The sequence below is a fragment of the Rhamphochromis longiceps genome, linkage group LG5, assembly GCF_057381845.1.
Source record: "Rhamphochromis longiceps isolate RC_006_pf linkage group LG5, R_longiceps_female_GT1.1, whole genome shotgun sequence".
NCBI classification, from domain to species: domain Eukaryota; kingdom Metazoa; phylum Chordata; class Actinopteri; order Cichliformes; family Cichlidae; genus Rhamphochromis; species Rhamphochromis longiceps.
Genome location: NC_140561.1, coordinates 6839978 through 6860866, shown reverse-complemented (window position 1 = coordinate 6860866; position 20889 = coordinate 6839978). Strand labels below are relative to the sequence as shown.

The 20889-nt window shown below is 41.0% G+C and overlaps 1 protein-coding gene across 1 annotated transcript in view; it reads left to right on the top strand.

Annotated features, from left to right (window-relative positions):
• The window catches only part of epha8 (eph receptor A8), a 151695-nt gene that overhangs the window by 44883 nt on the left and 85923 nt on the right, over positions 1–20889 (top strand). The window contains exon 2 of the mRNA XM_085405568.1: positions 878–942. Coding sequence (XP_085261694.1) covers positions 878–942 — 65 coding nt within the window. The remainder of the gene's footprint in view (positions 1–877; positions 943–20889) is intronic.

The following is a 20889-nucleotide window of genomic DNA, read 5'->3' as shown; positions in this document are numbered from 1 at the left end:
TTTACTGACCAAACAAAAGTGGTTTGCACTGTAAGCCAAATTCACGCACCCTACATCCTTACCTACGGCCAATACTGAAGCACCAGTCAGCCTAGCATGTACATGTCTGGACTGTGGGAGGAAACCCACACAGAAAGGCCCCAGAAAGGTCTGAAACCACAGCCTTGCTGTGAGGCATGTTCACACTGCACCACTGTGCTGCCCTTGAAACTTCCAGCCAACAAGCAATAAACAAAAGTACCATGAAAAATAGAGACAGGCAAACAGTGTCTGATTGGTCGCCGCCTGCTTGGAGTGACACTTTGCCGTAATGTTTTGTCAAACTGTTTTGCACTCTTGTTAACCTTCTGTATGTCCGTCCCATGTGTTACATGCTGGTGTTTGGTACTTGCCTTTTACATGCCACTTCTTTCCTGACTTAAAACACATATAATTTCCCCCAGGGATCAATAAAGTATTCTGATTCTGATTCTGATTCTGATATGAAAATGGAGCATTCTGATTGGTGGTTTTCACCCATATAAACAAACAAGTTAATGCAGTGTTTCTATTCCACTCTGAAAAGCAGTGTTTCGTGTCCTGTTCTATTCTGAACTCATACCACTGAGGTTCTGAGGTGCCGTGATGGGTGAAACAGGTCAAGGTGACATCACGGATGTGACACCTGGCTTAGAGTTGCCGTGACGACCGTCCCGGCTCATCAGTCACACCTGTCAGACAGGTGTATGTGTGTATGTGGGGTGCTCTGTCGGGTGCCAGTGCACACAGAGGATAGTTATGAAGGACAGGATGGATGGGGCAGGATGAGGAAAAACAATCATTTAAAGTTCACCACTTACCTCCTCCGGTGTGTTGTTCTCTTCTCTCTCTTTTGCAGTGAATCTACTGGACACGACTACAATCTCAGGAGACTGGGGCTGGCTAACATATCCATCACATGGGGTAAGAATGACATCTGATACCGGCATGTTTGCAGGGCAGTCGTTTTGTACTGCGTCTGCGCTTAATCCCAAGTCCATAAATTTAAACCCCAAAAATACCTGTTTGCAAGTTATTTCTATTTTTTCCCATTTGAAAGCATGTGAGGTGATTTTCCAGTTGGTGGGGAAGCCTGTTCTTATTAAACGCGATCCAGTTGTAACTCTGACACGAAAGGCTAATTACATGTTCGTCATTTGCAGTCAGACAACTACACACAGCACTCACCTAATTCCAACATTGGCTTTGACATCACGCTTAAGCCCCCTGCACATACTGGCAGCAAGGTGCGTATTGCAGAGTGGGATTTGGGGTGGAGGTGGCTCAGCCCCCAGGGAGACAGGGAGGAGAGAAAAAGATGAAAGAGAGAACGAGGTGAGAGCGAGGGCACGGCGTCGCCGCATTAGCATATTGTAATGCCACATGATGATGCCTGGGGTGATGAATTAGGACTCCAGCCGCGATCTTTATAGCAGAGAGATGCCACCGTGTCCCTGACTCCCTCGGCTGTCAGCGAAGTGCTAGAAACATTTAACTCACCTCCGGCCCACACAACAGAAGGCGGTGTGATTGAACGGCGGCCAGGAGGAACAGATGGATTGTCTTTCAAGTCCTGAGAAAAGAGCTGGAAGAATTGGATTAGAGCTTTGAGTGAAATCACTCCTTCGGCGTGATACCAGCGTGAGAAGTGAGTCTCCTCCATCCTGACAGGTCCATGTTCTAACATCTAGATTACATAAACTCAGCCTGTAGTGTTTCATTTAATTGGTTCAATATGCAGGAAATATTCACTCATAATTTGATGAGAGAGATTTTCTTTCCTCGCTGCTCCTGCAGAACAAACACTTGGCAGAGTAGATGTAGAGTAGGAGTTCAGCTTTGTGGCGCTGTAGTCAGGCTACATACACTATGATTACATGATTGTCAATGAAAACACAGATGGTGTGAATTCATTTGAACTTTTTGGGGGGAGCTCAGGCCATTTATATCCATTCATGCACAGCAAACACGACCTGTAGGTTAAGGTTATGAATCATAAATAAAAGAAACTACTTTGCAAAATCACTGATTACATGCCGGAGAAAGTAATTTGTTACACTGCTAGTTACATTACTTTCTCATTACAAAACACATTGTCTCATAATTACCCAACAGTTCCATACAGTAACACAAATCCCATTTTATACAAAGCCGACAGCACAGAGCAAAGTTGAAAACCAGCATAAAGAGACTTTAAAGTGATCATTGGGGCGAATCTACTTTAGAAATTAAACAGGTAGAAACGGAGGCTGCAGCCTACTGCTTTGTGTTACCTGTTGGTTGTTAGGTTTAACATCTCTCTGGGTTCATGGCTAACTTTGTGTTAACATGCTGTCTGTGCTGTTATCACTATAATGCACATATAGCCTGGATATACTTTGCTTTTCACCATCACACTCGTTGCCTTTTGTGCAATAAAAAGTAATGTTTGTATCTCCCCTGCAGACAGCTTCTCCAAAAAACAGTGGAAAAACAAAATAATAACAACAATAATTATTATTATTAGAATAATAATTGTGGTAACACATAAATTTTTAAGTCTTATCTAGACAAATCCTTTTAACAAAAATAGTTTCCTCAGTGGAAATGAAGTTGCAACAAAGCAAAAACATAAATACAAACCCTCCCCAAAGATTCACAGACATTAAAATATCACAACATAGTCATTACATGCTGTACTGTTGGCTAGCTGTTATTTTAATATACTGTATTCAGGGATTAAAATGGGATTTGGAAGATGAGGGAATCTGAAGTTATTGGGTAGGTGTGTAGCACAGGGAAAAGACTCATTTAGAAATAGGTCACACAGTACTTTGTGTTATGAACTATTTTAATTTGTTTTTTTCGCGGACGGGCTGGATCAGCTGACCCGTGTGGCTGCTGGCTCTGAGGTTCCAGTCTACAATATATAAGCAGATGTTGCATCCGTCCTAGCAGCTTCCCAACCTTGCAAGCTAGTTTAAAGGTGGAAATCTGCAGTTTTTCCAAAGAGCATCCACAGTTCAAAGTGACGACTTGTTACTCTCCTACATTCAATCCAAATTATGATGACTGGACACCACAGCAAACCAGTGTCCTTATTATTCATTTTATGTCCCATTTGAATTAGGTGAAATAGTTGTATTTGTTGTTGTTTCTCCAACTCATCATGAACAGATCACGATTTTGCCCGACTTTAAAAGAAATACAAAGAGTAAGTACATGTAAGCTTTAGGTTTCCAGTTTATCAAATATCACTTGCTGAGCAGTCTGTACCTTTAAAAGTCATCTCTCACCTTCCTCTACTGTCTGCAGTTTCTCACATCTTTCTCCATCTCTGAGAGTGAAGTTATCACACGTATTTTTTTCCCCTTAAATACTGCTACTGCACCTTTAGGCTAGTGAGGCAGTTGGCCAAGTCGCACAGAAACATCTTGTGTGTTTGATGATATTTGCTGAGGGGGTTTTTTTGCCACTGAAGAAAAAGTAATTCAGTTTATGCTCGCTGCCCTTCCCCACCTGATGGGGATGAGACGAAGGAAAGGGTGTGTGCGTGCAGATTGTGCAGTAGGGTGACATCACTTTCAGGCTTGATGAGTAACTTCATGGCATCAGCTGGAAACCGTGCCAGCCTGCAGCTGACGGAGAATGAACTTGCTTGCTATCATTAAGTATTAAACTGTCTATCACATTTAATTACTTGTTAACTGACAGTGTTGGGATTTTGTTGTGGATTGTTCCAGCCCATTTCAGCTGCTCACTCCATTGACTGTACTGACCCATTTGCACGTGTGATTAAAAATTCTTCTGATCTTTTAATTATAATTTTGTGTTTCCGAAAATCATGCCTTGAATTACAAAAAGCCTTATAATATAACAGTAATACTCAACTTGAAAAAATGAAGGAAACACTTGACCAAGTCAATCAAACTTCTGGGATATTGATCGGGTCAGTTTGGTAGCAGAGGGTGCTCTTTAACAGTTTCAGCTGCTTTGGTGTTAATGACATTAACAACAACAATGAGACAACCCTAAAAGCTGGGATGGTCTTACATACCACTGACATTTTTCCCTCTTCAACTTTTCTAACTGTTTTGCATTTGGCATTTGGTGGGATGTGATACCTCAAACGTATCGAGGATCCACAGGTTGGAGGATGCAACTTCTCTAGTTTGGCATTTCCTCTTCATTTTTTGACATTGAGAGAAGCTCTGCATTTCTCTGACGGCTCGTTTGTGTAAGACAAAACTAATGTTTGTAGCTGGATAAATACACATCATGCTGCTGACAAGTTACCTGAGATCAAGAGCGTATCCAGCGCTTGGTATTTCTGGCATGCTGGCATTAAATATTCAAGACTCATATTGCCACACAAATCTATCAACTATACATTACTGTGCATACATAGAATTAAGGTTGTTTGTATTTTCACCACTGATGGCCTCCAGCTGGATTTTGTCATTTGTGAGTCTGGGCACAGAAAAAGCTAGGCTTGTTTAATGTAAGTAAGGAGCTGCTGTCTTCCGTGTGGGAGGTTTGATATACTCAGAGCAGTAAGTGCTACAGTAGAGTGTGTATGTTTTGAGCTTGATAATGATGCATTCAAAATGATTCCTCAGCAAAGCTATTGAAGCAGCAGCAGTGCTTACTGCTGCTGCGGGTCAGCTTCTGCTTTCAGGTTTTTTCAGCCATGGTGAGTGAAAACCAGAAAAGTACCTATGTTTAATGGTTTGAGTCTCCTCGCTAGGACTGCACCAGAATAAATATACAGTATGGCTCAATAAATGATAAAGAATTTAGAGGTCCTGATGCACAGCTGTTTACAATAGGTGGGCTAAGGTTAACTGTGAGCATGAGCGCAAGTGGTGGTGCGATTTGATCAATTGTACCTCAGCACAGGAATCACATGGTATATGTATGGTATGTTAGAGTTAGGCTAACCCTAACCCTATGGCAGGAGAAGCACTGAAAATGTTAGGTGATTCACACTCCTGACACCGGTTGGTGCTCACGGTTGTTCTTGGAAACGGTGGGCTGTGCCACAAGCGACTGCTGGCTCACGGTGCACTTTGATGTCATTCTTGTTAGACAAACTGAGTAGACGTGGACACCTGAGTTTTTGTAGGCAATAATGTGAAAGCATGCCACGACTTTATAGGTGTTTCTATGATATATTAGCATCTCGTGCAGTCAGGACACACAGTGGGGGTACTGCTGCAACGGTGAAATAAGAAGACACCTTCTTCAGAAAATTTTGTTCCCTGCTTAAATTTCTTCTTGTCTTGTTCTTGCCAGAAAGAAGTGATTTTTTTTTCTGATCAGCTCCACCTGTGGTGTAGATGAAGACCTGCCTCAAGCATGAGTATGCATCATAATGGATTACTGTACTCATGTCAGACTGGATGAGCAGTGACTAATGTATCGCTCATAATCCTAGAATAAGGGCTGCTTTGATACAAAACTGTCTTCATTAAATCATCAATACTAACATGTAATTTTTGACTGCATTACTATCATTATATATATTATCAGATTTTTTGATAAACAGTTGAATGCACAAGCCTGCGACATGAGATTTTCAAAGGAAAGCCGACCAAACTTATTTTAGTAAGTGGCAGACAATCTCAGAGCTCAGTGTTCTTGCATATGAGCTTCCAGTGGTGCCTAGATTGTAAAATTGAGATCAACAGTTTACATCAACTGACTGACTGAGCACTGTAGTGTCATAAACCATAAATGTTTTGCTTCGTGTTGTAGTTTTATGAACTGATTGTTGCCACCATGAGCTGGTAAATATGGGCTATGTTTGTGGCTAGAAAAAGTTGAGGGACTATATTCTTTGACTCAAGAAGCTTTATGTTGTAAAGTTGAGACCCTACAATAACAGAGGGAAAACCCCAACAATGAGGCAAGCATTTGGCAGCAGTGGGAAGGAAAAACTCCCTTTTAACAGGAAGAAACCTCCAGCAGAACCAGGCTCAGGGAGCTGCAGCAGTTGGGGGTGAGCAGAGGAAGAGACAACAAAAGACATCCTGTGGAAGAGAGCCAGAGATTAATAATAACTAATGATTCAATGCAGAGAGGTGAATAAGCACGCAGAGTGAAAAGAGGAGAATGAAGAAGAAATTCTTAGTGCATCATGAGAAGCACAAGACCTTGTGTGTGAGGAGAAGGACGTCTCTGTGGAGTTACTAACATCAGAGTAGAGGTACAGGGGTAGTAACTTTGCAAACTGTCTGTGACTTTTTAATATATAATATGTCGATAAAATCGCGATGACAAGAGATGTGCTTCATTTGTGCATTACTGTGCTTCTTGGCAATACTGTTGCTGGTGTTGTGCAGCACTTTGTTCTTAATATTTGTTTGTAACTGTAACTGTTTTTGACCTTCTCAGCTTTGTTGTATAGTGCAGTGAAGAGTGACAGGAAAGCAGAGGGAGAGAGAGGGGGTAGACATGCGGGACAGAGCTGGTCGCAGAACCCGGGCCGGCCGCTCTGCGCCAAGCAGCATGTGGCCGCCTTTTCCCAGTGAGCTAAACCAGAGCCTGCACTCCTTCAAATTTAATACAAACTAAGATATCCAAACCTTCTGCTTTAATATCTGATGATGATAATGTTATGGTAATAATAATATGTGTATTCATAGTCCGGCTTGACTTTTAACTGAGACACAGTGTAAGAGAGGAAAAGATTAGTGAGACCTCGTGGGTTCTTTGATAAGTATATTTTGACACTTTCTAACTCTCCCTGTCTCTCTGTCACACTTCCATACACACATTCTCACGCACACACATGCAGCACGTATACAGGATAAGGTCGTTTTTTGCCATCCTGACAGTTTACAGTGTTATGGATGTGCCATGCCAGCAGCATCCGGTTCTGGGCACAGCAGCTTTCTGATTTTCTTAGTTTAGAGAAAATACAAGTGCAGCAGAAGGACTGTGTCACAAAAAGCTGTTGTTACTGCACAGAGCGTGACTCCTACATGAACAGTCGCACTGTGTTTGACTCACAAAGTGGGTGAGAAGTTTGGATTCAGCAGTATTGTGTGAATGTACTGTGACATAACAAATGCATTAAGCATGGATCTGCTGATAGTCTGCTGGCTCAATTATGTTATTTTTATCTTGAAGTGTTGTTCAGGAAGGGACACACGTGTCACTAAGAGTGAGTGAAAAAGGCAAAGGTGAGAGGGAGAAATAGAGAGGTTGCCCACAGGGAACACAGGAGGAATAAGTGTCAAGTCCATGCCAGAGGAAGATGGATTAAAGCTGTCGTTGTGCGGTTTCCTGAATGTGGAGTCATTTTTAGGCAGAGGGCTAGAGATTGGATGCAGACATTTGCCGTATGCAGCGCCAACAGTCAGATTCATTCCCTTTGATTTGGTGCCTTAAATTATGTACGAATGATGCATGATATCTGCTTAAATGGTATAACTGTTGACATGTGAAATATTTTTTCTTTTAATTTCCTGTAAAATGTGTTTTTGAACAATCTTCACTGAAATTCTTCATCAGCTCAAATTGCCCGTCAACCTCTGTTTCCAGATTTAAAAGGGGGCATGTCAAGCTCTGTCTGAAATGGGCCTTTGGGTCCTCTCTTTCTAACCCTTCCTCCTGGCACTCTGCTTTAGCCAAGTGCTGGAAAAACTGATCAAACAGTGTTTTACATTACAAATGGATAACGACCCACAGCATGCTGCAAAAGCAACCCAAGAGTTTCTCACTGCAAGAAAATGTGATATTCATCATTTCCTTTAAGTCACCTGATGTTAACCCAACAGAGGATGCATCTTTTTATTGGAAGAAAAAACTGAATGTAGGAAGACCTCTGCCAGAGGTTTCTTCCTGTTTAAAGGGAGCTTTTCCTCCCCACTTTTGCCAAGTGCTTGCTCACAGGCGGTCACGTGATTGTTGGAGTTTTCTCTCTGTTAATGTAGGCTCTTCAGTTTAAGATGTAAGCTTCACTGCTGCTGGATTGGTGCTGTGTGCAAATCAAATTGGATTGAATTTGGTTTAATTAAATCAGATGTTAGGAAGGGAGGTAAAGTTCAAACAGAAACCTACACGTACGTGTACACAACAAGCAGCAGTAGCTGGTGGCTGAAAGGCGACCGTTATAATTCTGTCGGGTGGTTGCATGGTGGGTGACCTTGTGGTTCTGTGAACATTCTTAATACTTACAGATAAATACTAATAAAAAATAAACAGTAGTTACTTTAAGGTTTGCCTTGGAATCCGTTTGAACGTGAACATCAAATTTTGTCTCCTGGAACAACTTTAAAAACGAAAATAAAAATAAGATTGTATAAACAAACCATTAAGACACAAAATGAAAACCACCTGACTGTGTTTCCTTTGTGGAGCTAAACAGCTTCTGGGGCACTGACACACGACCTCTGGGGGTATCCTCCACTGTCTGGCAGGAGATCTCTTGAATCTTGTGAATTTCATGGCGTCTCTGTTCACTGTTTAGCTCAGGTGGAGATCTGGATAGTTTCAATTTCCTTCATCTGTCAGAAGTTTTAATGTTGCAAAGGGTTGGTGTATAAGACAGATTGTTCTTACAAATTGGCTTAACTGACACTAAGTTCTTTACAGTCATTAAATGGAGATAGGATTTTTCATAACAAATATTAAATAACCTTATTATATAAGTAAGGCAGTAAATTAGTTAACAAGACTAAAGTTTTGCTTCTAGAAACACGGAGAGATGGAGGGAAATGATGGAGAGAGACAGCAAGAGGTGAGTAGAATATTTTAGCACTGTTACAGCCGGATTAAAATGTTCCCAGCAAAATAGCTGGGGAATGTCAGCTCGCACTTACTCTTCAATCGATGTGTCTGTGAGTGTGTGCGTGCATATGTGGGGATGCATTTGCACACGCACGTGTGTGTTGAGGGGTTATGTCTTTATTAGCACCCTGACCGCTCCCATTGCAAGTCTCGTTTAGATGACATCATGACAGATCACGTCTTCAACTCAAGGGGCTTCTTTCCATCCAATTTATTCAGGCAATGTTAGGACGCCTCTGGGCTGTCCCAGGAGCATCTTTCTCTGTTTTGCCTTCTCTCTCTCTCAAACACACACACACACACACACGCACGCACGCACACACACACACACACGCACACACGCACACACACACACACACACACACACACACACACACACACACACACAGACATTCGTTCAATCTCTAACACACTCTCTTGGAGCTTGTCAAATAGGGCAGGAAGACTTCATTATCCTCCAGTCCGGTCTATGTTGGCCATGACAGGTTCATCCGCCGGCCACCCCACAATCGATACAGCTGACAGTACAGTGTCTGTGTGTAGGTGTGTGTGTGTCTGAGAGCGAGGCAGAGAGCGAGTGTGATTAACTTCAGCCAGGAAAGCCATGATGTGTATGAGCAAGTGATGAGCTGAAGTGTCAAAAACCAACACTCTGTTGCCATTACTTATTATTTCTCCTTTTCCTTGTGTTTGTTTTCTTCACACGCATGCACCACACATGCACATGAACACACACACACACATTGCACATTGACATTTACATACTTGTTTTTCACAGCACCTTCCACTTGGTGACATGTGGCTGAGTAGAACAGCTGGGCAGTTTACACCAACCATACATTTCTGTTTTAGTTTCTGTTTCTAGGATTCAATATTCAAACCCTGGCATAGAGCGGAATAGCATACACTGTCTCACTGTAGCTGGCTATATAATTGTTGTGGTAGTTGGAAAAAAGTACCCAGTAGGCACTTTTGAACTTTCCATAGTTATAACTTCTGGAGGAAATCCTTCCTGCCGTTTAAAGTTCAAAGTTCAACACCCTGTCTTTTATGAGGGTGCTGTAGCTCCTACACCAGAGTAGGTGCTCTCCAGCACAAGAAGAAAGCCTGTAGGAACCGGTAAACATGCATGCATTGGTGTAGTACATACAAGTGACTTGAAAGACCACTAGAGGTCTTTAAAGGATGCCCAAATGGGTCAGAGGTGTATAAAATAAAAAGTTACAAACCCTTAAACAATCTATAAGTGCATTTCAAGAATATTTATAACATATAAAATAAAATGAATATGCACAGTATTCTCAGCCTCATGGTTTCCTCTTGCAGACCGTGGTGATCCAATGACACGCAACGGTGCAACAGATGAAATGCTTTGTAACATGGCAGATGCAACATGCTACCTCGATTTCACATTTTTCCAGGGCTGACACCTAACTTTAGTATTTAATATGAAATATAGATGAGCACAATGAATGGATGGATAATTACCTCTGCCAAAGGGATTCTTTTCTTGGTAATGTTTTCATGTCTTTCAGTTTTGAATGAATTCTGTTAATAATTTGTTAACAATCCATTAAAAATTTGGTTACATCCATCAAGTACTTCAAAGTCAGCTAGATGATTTATTGGTCAAAAACTGAGAAAAGCCCTACAACAGTCACCTCAAAGCTCTTTATATTGTAAGATAGACCCTACAATAATACATTTGGAGAAAAACCCAACAGTCATATGACCCCCTATGAGTAAGCACTTTGGCGACAGTGGGAGGGAAAACCTCCCTTATAACAGGAAAAAACCTCCAGGCTCAGGAAGGGGCGGCCATCTGCTGCGACCAAATAATTTAGAAGAGCCAGGGACATCCCCTCTGCCAGGTCACACCCTGTACGTATCTTCTTGTATACACACCAAATGTACTATAGTATTAGCTTTTTCATTGCATTTCTCTGTTTCAGTAACAGGGAATGCTAGCAGACTCAAAGTGTAGCGTAAACGTGTAATCCAACCGTTAGTGCTCTTGCCTTGTCTTGTGAGTTTACAGCTGCTTCAGAGGTTTTCCTGAAGCTGAATTGATTAACATTAAAATAGAGAGAAAAGTTAAAATGAGCACTAACTTATAACACTAACTGTTTTTCACCAGAGTGTAATTGAAGCTTCTTAAGCAGGACAAGATGCAATTTAAAGTTTTGAGGGCAGAAGAGGAAAGTTGTATAAGAGCTGGTGCCAATGCATTAAAACAGAAACACTACCATACATATCCAGCAGTGTCACTGACATAGCTTTATCTTTTATTCCCATTCATTTGATCAAAAAATCGACTAAAAGTGAAAATCTGTTCTTAAAATGCTAATGCTAAACTTTTAATGATTGCAACTCATTTAACCACATTTTAATCATAATAATAAGTAAATCAATTGGTAATTCAAGTTATTAAGCTCCTGCTTATTTATATTGAAACAGGAAAAGGCTTCTCATAAAAAATATATTTCACTGTACTGTGTTATGACTTAATTGATGATATTACAGTTAAATTAGTTTAGAATTGCTTTTCTCAATGAGAAAACTAACCCTCTGGGTGCTTTTCTGCTGCCATCAGCAGGACTATTCTCCAGGCCTGATTGCATACTTCCTTAAGACACCTTTAGCTTGTCTTTGAACTATCTCTGCTACCCTCTCGATGACCATCCGCTACAGTGTAATTGGCTCGACAACCTCCCACGAGACAGTAGCATCCTACAATTCAGCAAAACTGCTGCTGGATGGTGGTGGAGCTTACTCACCTCTGCAGCAGCTCTTTGGAAATATTTCTCTTAATAAAGATGTCAGGCGAAGGCAATGATGTTCCACAGGTGCTGGATCACTGGTAAAGACCCTCTCGTGGTTTGAATGCCCAGGTGTTTGAGTAGCTCAGGCTCCCCAGGATGCCACCATTGTGTTGCTGGCTTTAACAGGTGCAGCAGGGATCATCTGTTCAGAGTGAAATGATCTGAGAGTCAAAGCATTCTCCTGTTGCACCAGTGGAAGCTTAATTTTTTCTTTCTTTTTGCTTCTACATTTAGTTTGTGTTTTCTAGACAGAAAACACTTTGCTAGCATACCTAAACCCATTTAATGCATTAAAATAACTTAAAAAAAGAGGTTGGGTTTTCTTTCAGCCACAGTTTTTAGAACGTAGAAGCTGGTACCTTCTTAATGAAGTCTCAAACATTCAATTTAACCTTACCCTAAGTGAAAGGTTTTTCCATTTGGTGTCCTTTTCTATGAAATTAGATGCATGTTAACCTAACCCAAAGCCTGCCCATACCCCTAAGGCTGGCCTTAAATGGAGTGCCAATGAACCTGGTGGAAGATGAGTTTGTTGTGCAATGTATTCAGGAAATACCTTTTGGAGTCATATCGACTAACAGTCAAAATTTTTATCCATCCATTTGCTTCCGCTAATCCTTTTCAGGGTTGTGGGGGGCGCTGGAGCCTATCCCAGCTGTCATAGGGCGAGAGGTGGGGTACACCCTGGACAGGTCGCCAGGCTGTCGCAGGGCCAACACACAGAGACAGACAGCCACTCGCACTCACACTCACTCCCGCATCCACAGAAAGACCCCGGCCTGATGGTGGAATTGAACTCAGGACCTTCTTGCTGTGTGGCAACAGTGCTGCCCCCAAATTTTTATAAGACCCCAATTTTTCCAGTTATTTATTGCAATTCAAGTCATTCAAGTCCAATGAATAGCTTGAAATGGTACAAATGTAACGGGGGAAGGTAAAGTTACCAAAAAATAATGTACATTTCAGAATTATACAAAAAGACCTTTTTCAGGAAACACAAAATGGGTAAAAATTTAAAGCTGTTCTGCAGCAATAGCGTTTGATCAAGCCTTGAAGCTACTAATTCCTACAAGTGTTCCAAATTTTCTGGATTACTTACAACCTCCTCTGTCTGCATAAAAGCAGTGTTGGAACACACTGTGGTACCATACCCTCGTGAGCATCAGTTGAACAGTACTGTACTGCAGAAAGTAGTGTGTTGCTACAAAAATGGCGAGAAAAAGGCAATTAACAATGGAAGAGACACGGACCATCATAATACTTAAAAATGTAGGTCTTTCCTACAGAGAAATTGCAAAGAAAGTAAAGGTGTCAGTGAGTACAGTTTCCTTCATCATCAAAAGGCATTCAGAAACAAACTCTGACAGGAAGATCTGGCAGACCCAAAGCCACAACTGAATCAGAGGACAAGTTTCTGAGAGTTAACAGCTTGCGTGATAGGCGACAGGACAACAGCTTCAAGCACAGCTTAATAGTGGTCGTAGTAGCAAGTCTCAGTTTCAACTGTGAAAAGAAGACTTCGAGCTGCAGGTTTGACAGGATGAGTTGCAGCAAGAAGGCCAGACGTCAGAGTAAGACAAAGAGGCTTGCCTGGGCCATGAAACACTGTGATTGGACTACTGAAGACTGGAAGATGGTATCATGGACAGATGAATCAAACTTTTAAATCTTCGGTTCATCACACAGGATCGTTATAAGGCGTCGAGTTGGCGAAAGGATGGTTCCACAGTGTGTGGCATCATCACCATCAGGAAGTGTGATTGTCTGGGGCTGTTTTGCTGGATCCAGGGTCGGTGACTTGTGCAGAGTGAGGCACTCTGAACCAAAACGGCTACCTCAGCGTTTTGCAGCACCATGCAGTACCCTCTGGTATGTGCGTCTAGTTTGTCAGGGGTTCATCCTACAGCAAGATAATGACCCAAATATGGATTCAAGCCCATCAGATTACCTTTGATGAGTCAGATGTTTAAAATACATTTTGGTCTATAAATTGATTTCATGATTTCTTTTTTAACTCCAGTTACTTATTTGTACTATGCTTTAATTTCAGAGTGCAATCAGGCATTAAACTGCATGATTTTCAGTGAAAAAAATGAAAAATTGGGGTGTTCTAAAGCTTTCGACTGGTCATGTATGTTGCAATGGTTTTTCAAGTCCTTCAGCAGTTTCTGAACATGTATGAGGCATTTTTGATAGCTTTAAAAATGCTAACTGTTGGAAGAAATCATCTTGACTGTTCCAGTGAAACTCACTCTCTGACAAGCTACACAAATATGAATTTTCTGTACTGTATTATCTCAATTTTCACTTGAGAAAAAGTAAACCAGTAGCTGCTCTTTTAGCCTGTGATTGACCCTGTGATATCGAAGTTGTCATCATTGATGACCCTGACCAGAACCAGAACCCTATCCCTAACCCTGTTTGATTTTCTCTCACATGTTGCCATTAAATAATAATTCTAACTGATACACAACAAAAACTATTCAGATAAAAATATTCTATTTAGTCTTTCTCTAAAATGTGTTAGGGTTAGCGTTACCCTCTGACCTGGAAAACAGAACATATAAAACATTCTTCTCACAAACACATGTTGGATTCTTCTCTCGTTAGCATAGAAAGGATGAAAAGGAGCTAATATAACTGCTCTGTTTTATTTAAGAATTTGTTCACTGTGATATTCTTTTTCTAAGTTCATTAGTAATAAATGTGATTTACCTTTAGCTTTAAAAAAAAGGCTTTTTGAGAAAATGATAATAATTTTAATACTAACAAAAACTAATAGTTGCTCATTCTAAAATCTAATGTATTTATCCACTTATTGGAGGCCTGTCTAGCTCATAAGTTCCCCTTATTACCCAGGCGCTGTTTGCCAAAACATTATTCTCACACAGTGTTTTGCTCCTGGTCAGCTGGCTTGAAAATTAATTTTGCTTTATTAACATTTATTTCTTGTTTGTATAGAACAAACAATAAATGAGTTTGGAAGGATGAGAAACATGAAAATGTATGCACAGACAAATCCAGATACATCTCCGGGCGTGGCTGGTCTGGCAATCTGGCATTCCCGGCATTTGCCCAGAGGGCTGATGCACTTGTGGGGCGAAGGGTCAATCTAATTACACAGACAAGTTCCGTTTAAGAGATTTTTTTAATACAACAGGTCTGGCAGTAACTAGGCCAGGCCTGGGTGTGGCATATAAAACTGAACTCGGGGTATTTTTGTCTAATATTAAAATTTGTCTGATCTGAATCATTTAGGTGTGACAAATATGCAAAAGCACTTTGTGAAACGGATATCATCAAAGATGGAACTGTTCTCCTGCTGGCTGCAGTAGTGAACTGAGACCATAAGCTGACACTGCTGTGGACCTCTGCCGTGGACCTCTGCCGTGGACGCTGCCACTGTAGATACTTTTTTCATACATTCTTTGGAAAAACGATTGTATAACAAATTCACGTTTGTTTGAATATTTTTGCACACAGCTGCGCACAGAATCTGGTAAAAATTGCATCTCAGAATAGATATTAATAGCAATTAGACCATTTCCCCTACTGATCCCAAACCAATTAACACTCCTATTCCAGATAGGTTATCGCTGTCAAAGAGCCCACAGACACCCACACCCACACACACGCACACACATAGATGCGCACAGGAGTTATTAAGTCTGTTATGGTTGTGTGGCTGATAGTATGAGAAGCAGAAAGGTGCGGGGCAGAACCTGATATTTCCACTGAGTTAATATTCAGACCTGTTACTTCACATAGAGCCCAGCATTAAGCCTGGAAATGCCACCAATGAGCTTCCACATACACATACATGCTCACACACACGCATACACACACAGTATTAGCCAGCCAGCAGACTCCACTTATTCTTAGTCTTCAGCGTCTCTTTTTGTTTCCCCTCCCTCTGCCATTCTTTGGCTGTCCACAGCTCCATCAAATATACTAATCTGAAATTAGATCTCTCAAGGAAGACACCATTCATCAGCTGTGTCTCCTTTGTCTTTTCTTTTTTTTTCATTTCTCTTCTAAAAACTTGTGTCTGCTTTAATGCAGGTTGTGGAGTGGGGTAAAATATTATTAGTATAGTCTGGCCGTTAAGTGCAGAAGTCTGACAGATAGTGTGTTAGTATTTTACACAGGGCATGGCAATAATCTGTGGATTTTAGTAGCCAGTAAAGATGTGCAATCCAGTTTAGTACAGCAAAGCAACACATTGTTCCATTATCCAACTTTTGCAGTAAAAATGGAACAAGCTAACACATTGTCTAAATATTGAACACAGTTAATAACTGTCATGCAGACATATATATGACACTTCTGAACAGTCACGGCTCACAGGCACAACTGCCAGAGTACTGCTGCTCACTATTTCCAGCAGTTGCATCACAGGATCTTCATTAGTTACACAGCTCGTACTGCTAATTGTACACATTATATTTGTTGCTGCTGGCTCCCTTCTTAATGCCCAAATGTTCCCTCATTACTAAACAGATTTATGAATCTATAATTTATGAATCTATACTTTTGACCCTGTGTGGATTAGAGAAAATCCAAAGTAAATGAAAACGTGTGCCCCTGATTCTTGTTTTCTAAAGTGATTTAAGATGTATGCTGTACAATCAGTCCCCCGGGGAAAAAGAACAGTTTCAAGAAATGATTAAAGCCCCAAATTGTATGTAACCTTCTGACCACAACTGTATGGTGCTGCCAAAAAAAGCTGATTACAGCGACTGCCAAAAGGTTGGATGTAAAACACCAACTTGCCTGTAAACACTTTCCAACTACTCTCCAAGTCGTATTGAACTCTTTCTCTTAGCAGGTCATCTGCCTTTACACACCCTCATCTGTCACACCAGAGGAGGGTGCTTGCATGTCGTCTGTCATGACATTTTTCAGAAAAACGTCCTTTGTCTTTCTCTTTTCCTGCAACATTCAACATCCTTTGTCCAATAATATCCACAATCTCGTCTCTGCACATGTCCAAACCATCTTGCCTTTGCTTCTCTAACTTTGTCTCCAAACCTGTGCTGTTCCTCTGATGTACTCATTTCTTAACTTGTCCATGCTGTCACAAATCCCCCCTGAAACTCCTCCCTCTCCACCTCTCTGCACTCTCTTCTTCACTTCTCTTGTGCACATTTGAACTCATCAGCCTTTATTAGCTCTGCTCCTTGCTCCTCACTGTTATACCTGTCTCTCTCTCTCATTCACACACGTTCTGTCTTGCTGCTGCAGACCTTCATTCCTCTCCCTTCCAACCGCAAAAAGTGTGACACAAATTTGAAATGGAGACCAGTGTAAAAGATGAAGCCACAACTTTTACTCTGAAGGCAGATGCTCTGTGTTCATGGTTCACATTGCACTACAGCTTGGTGAGTGAATCGGGAGAGTTTGCAGACATTCATGCAAACTAAGGGGAACTGCAGCAATTTCCTAGTTAATAAAGTTCCGTTAGATTTTCTGCTTTTTAGCTAAATTGTCTGTTTCATATAATGGGGAAAAATCCAGTTCAGCCACCCACCTACATTAAAAATTAATTCAATTCATTGTAACAGCTGCCACATTAGTGTCAATCAAGGTGTTCATGCTTTGCTATTACTGTTTATTTTGATTATGTTTTTGCAGATTTTACAGGATTAGTCAAAACTACAAATGGAATATAAGGGTGAACAGGGCATCTGAGGTTATTTCATTGTAACCACATGGATGGAGGTCTATGTAAATAAGCATGGGTGCTTGGAGGAAAATACAAATAAGGACAAAAAGAGGGGACATACTGATAGGTTACAGTGAGAAACAGAACTTGTGTCATTTTTGCCTCAGTCTTCTTTTTATTTTTCATTAAGACGTCGATCAGTTCAACAACACTTTGTTTGCTTGTGTGGTCTGAAGCCTGGAGCATACTTGGTTGGAAACTTGTATGAGATGTGGAAACTGAGCAGGACGTATTATTCATCAGCACAGCAGACTCCCTGCGACAGCATGTGTGTTTATGCTACAGTCATGAGCACACATTAACCCCTCCTTTCAACTCCTTTCCTCTCTACATATCTGTGAGTCAGCCTTTGATTCTCTCTGTTATCTTTTTCAGCATCCATTCTCTTTCATATCACACATTATGAATAGACTGATATAGATTTCATGGTACAGGACGTCCAACTTCTGTGAGAATAAACCCGCAAGGTGTAGACGGCAGCTTAGAAACGACTGCTTTAACAAACGCTTTTATTCTGCTTAACAACAGCTTCTCTGATCTCCCGGCCACTCAGATGGCAGCTTCTTTGGAAACAGTAAATGGACGGAGACAAACAAAAGAAATTGAGATTAAAGAGAGAAAGGGAGTGTAAAGAATTGGATAAATCAAAGAATGTGGATCAGGGAAGAAATAATTGCCGCAGAGTTAGCAGAGGCTGAGCTGTTTGACTGCGTGACCCCATGACATCCTGATTGGAAACACAATTAGCAATAAATAAGGAGAAGTTATCACCAGCCTGGATTTTTTTTATCACTTTGTCTTTGCTTGTTATTTTTCCTAATGAAGAAGTGATATATCAGTCATGTTATCTGTCCTTTCAGGGCATGTTTTGGAGATCGGTGGACTGAGGTACAGACAGTCGGTGGTTTATCAAGCACTCTGCCTTATCGCTTCTGTTTACTGTTGTATCAAACTGTTTATCAGTGTTGGTATAGTTACTCAAGAAGAGTAATGGATTACACATTACTCATTACTTTTCTCTAAATAATACAACACATTACTCACCAGAAAAAGTAATTACTTGCACTGGCGGTTACATTTCTTTATTGTTATTCCATTAAATGATATCAAACACATTGTCTCATAGTTACCAGTTAACAGTATAAACCTGAGGCTACAGTCCAACACGCAGACAACACAGTTCTTTCTGTCCTGGACGCTGTTTGTATTTAGTTCTTTTTTCGCCATAAAAATGAGATTAATGTCCAAATCTCTACTCATGAAAAACTTTAGACCATTTTCCTCCTCCCACACATGTCCTCCCTGCACCTCTATGGATTTGCAGATTCATTCCTCAGTTAACTTTCTGATTTGTTGCAGTGCCAACTTATATTCTCTGGATCAAATCGTCACCACCACCGAGCTAATTTATTGAATCGGCTACTCTTTTGGCAAAGCTTTAACCCATTAGATAAAGTTCACAGACCTTAAAGTAACGGGCTGTCAAACCATGAATAAAAACATGTTCTACTGCAGTAGCTCAGTTTCATCTCAAAGAACTGTCACTGGGTTTTTTCTTTCTTTCTTCAGCCTCTTACAATTGCAATTATTAATCTCCACCCCTTCAGCCAGTGCTGACCTAGCTTTCATTGAATCATTGGCACTAAGTGTGATTACCACTATGAACTCAAGTGAATAAAACTCAAGGAAAAAAATGTTTTGAATGAGTGAGAATGTGTTTAAAGTTCTATAAAAACATTAAATATTTCAGTGTCTTAACAGGTGAAACTTGTTCAAGGCTTATCTAAAAAGTGACTTATTTAATAAATGGGTTCAGGACACTGAAAATTTGGTTCAGAAAATGGAAATTTGTCTTTCCGCAGATGAGAGAAATAGTTTTTTAAAATCTTTATCACTTGAACAAACCTGAGCAGTTTTGCCTTTTAACCCCAGTTATCGATGTGGAGGATGGTCATGTTTATTTTGATGTGGTTTAAAAAATGTGCTTTAAGAAAATCCAGTCAAACCGTGGCATGGCACTTTAAATATTTCCGGCGTACATTGTCTGGATTTCTAAAATTAAGCAAACTATATTGGAGAGGAATTTTGCCACATTTGTCATTTTGATACATGCTGCAGTCCAGAAGTACTTTGACCTAAAACCTCAGAAAATACGAGTGGCTTTTTACTCTCCGTCTGTCACATTTGCTTCGTCCTGATGAGAGATCTGATGATCTGAAAGGCAGGAAACAGATGTGTGATTTACAGCCAATTAATTTTGTTCTCTGCTGCATTTTGTGTCTCTGTTGTACTTCACACTCGTTCTCACTCTGTCTGACACACACAATGCCACGCGCACCTACACCACACTGTCAGCTGGCCGCTTTGTGAAGCACTGCATTTCTGTTGTTGGGGTGATAGAAAACTCCCTTATCGTGCTCTCAGAAAGATAAACATGCCCTGCTGAATCTTTCACTTCTTCTTTTCCCTGTCTGTTTGCTGAGGAATAGCTGCAAAGATTTCCATTATTCTCCAAACTAAAGTACAAGCAATCTGGTTCAATCTTGTTCCCTCCCTGCTTGCCGAACCGCTCCCAACCTCCTGACAGTCTGCCGTCAGCTGCTGTGATTTTTCACGCTAGAAGAAAATTACCAGGAGCTAAACTCTGAGATTTCCCAAGAAAAGTGGAACCAAAAAAAAGGTTGAGAGCACAGTGATGGCAAGACAGGAATAATGAGGGAGGTAGAGAGGTATACACCCCGCTAATTAGCTGGGGTCTTTACAAGTTCAAGGACAGTTTCAATTTAACTGATAAAGATGAGAGGATGAGGATGGCAGGGAAGGGTGAGGTTGGTTGAGGCTTTCTACATCTTAATTATCTAGTGGTGGTGGTGGGGTGGTGGTGGTGGTGGTGGGGGGGGGGGGGGGGGGGGCATGTGTTGAGGAATCTGGGGAAAGGAGGGAGGGCACAGATTGAGTTCAGGATGAGGAAAGAAGTTGAAGGGCTTCTACGGAAAACCCAGACGTCTTATCCGAGGTTGAGTTCAGCTGGGGGTCGGCCCCAAGCTTCCTGGGGTCAACGATTTCCCTTTCAATTACTTCGCCACTTGCGCAAGGATTCTCAGCCCAGGAGGATCATGGATAACCCGGGGGTTAAACACACATGCATTACTTAATTCAAACACGCATACAAATTGGCTTCACTCAAGCTTGTGATACTCAGGAATGATCAGTCCTGAGTTTCTGTGACATCGTGGTGACGATTCAAACGTATCAACTTTACCTCTGATGTAACAGCTCATGGGAAGAGTTTCTATTCTCTTGGTGAAGGAGGAAGTCATTGTTTGAGTAGTTATTTAGAAGCGTTACCTGAGTGAACATTAATGTCAGTGGTCACCATGTAATAAAACACTTTCAAAGTTCGCAACAAAATAAAGATTTAAAAATCTTTCTCTCCTGGAATTATACAAATATTTCTCACATAGTTTAGTTAAAATTCTTTGATAGTCACATTGTATGCAAAAGGTTTCACAGGTTAGGGTCAGGATAACAAATGACAAGTAAATACTT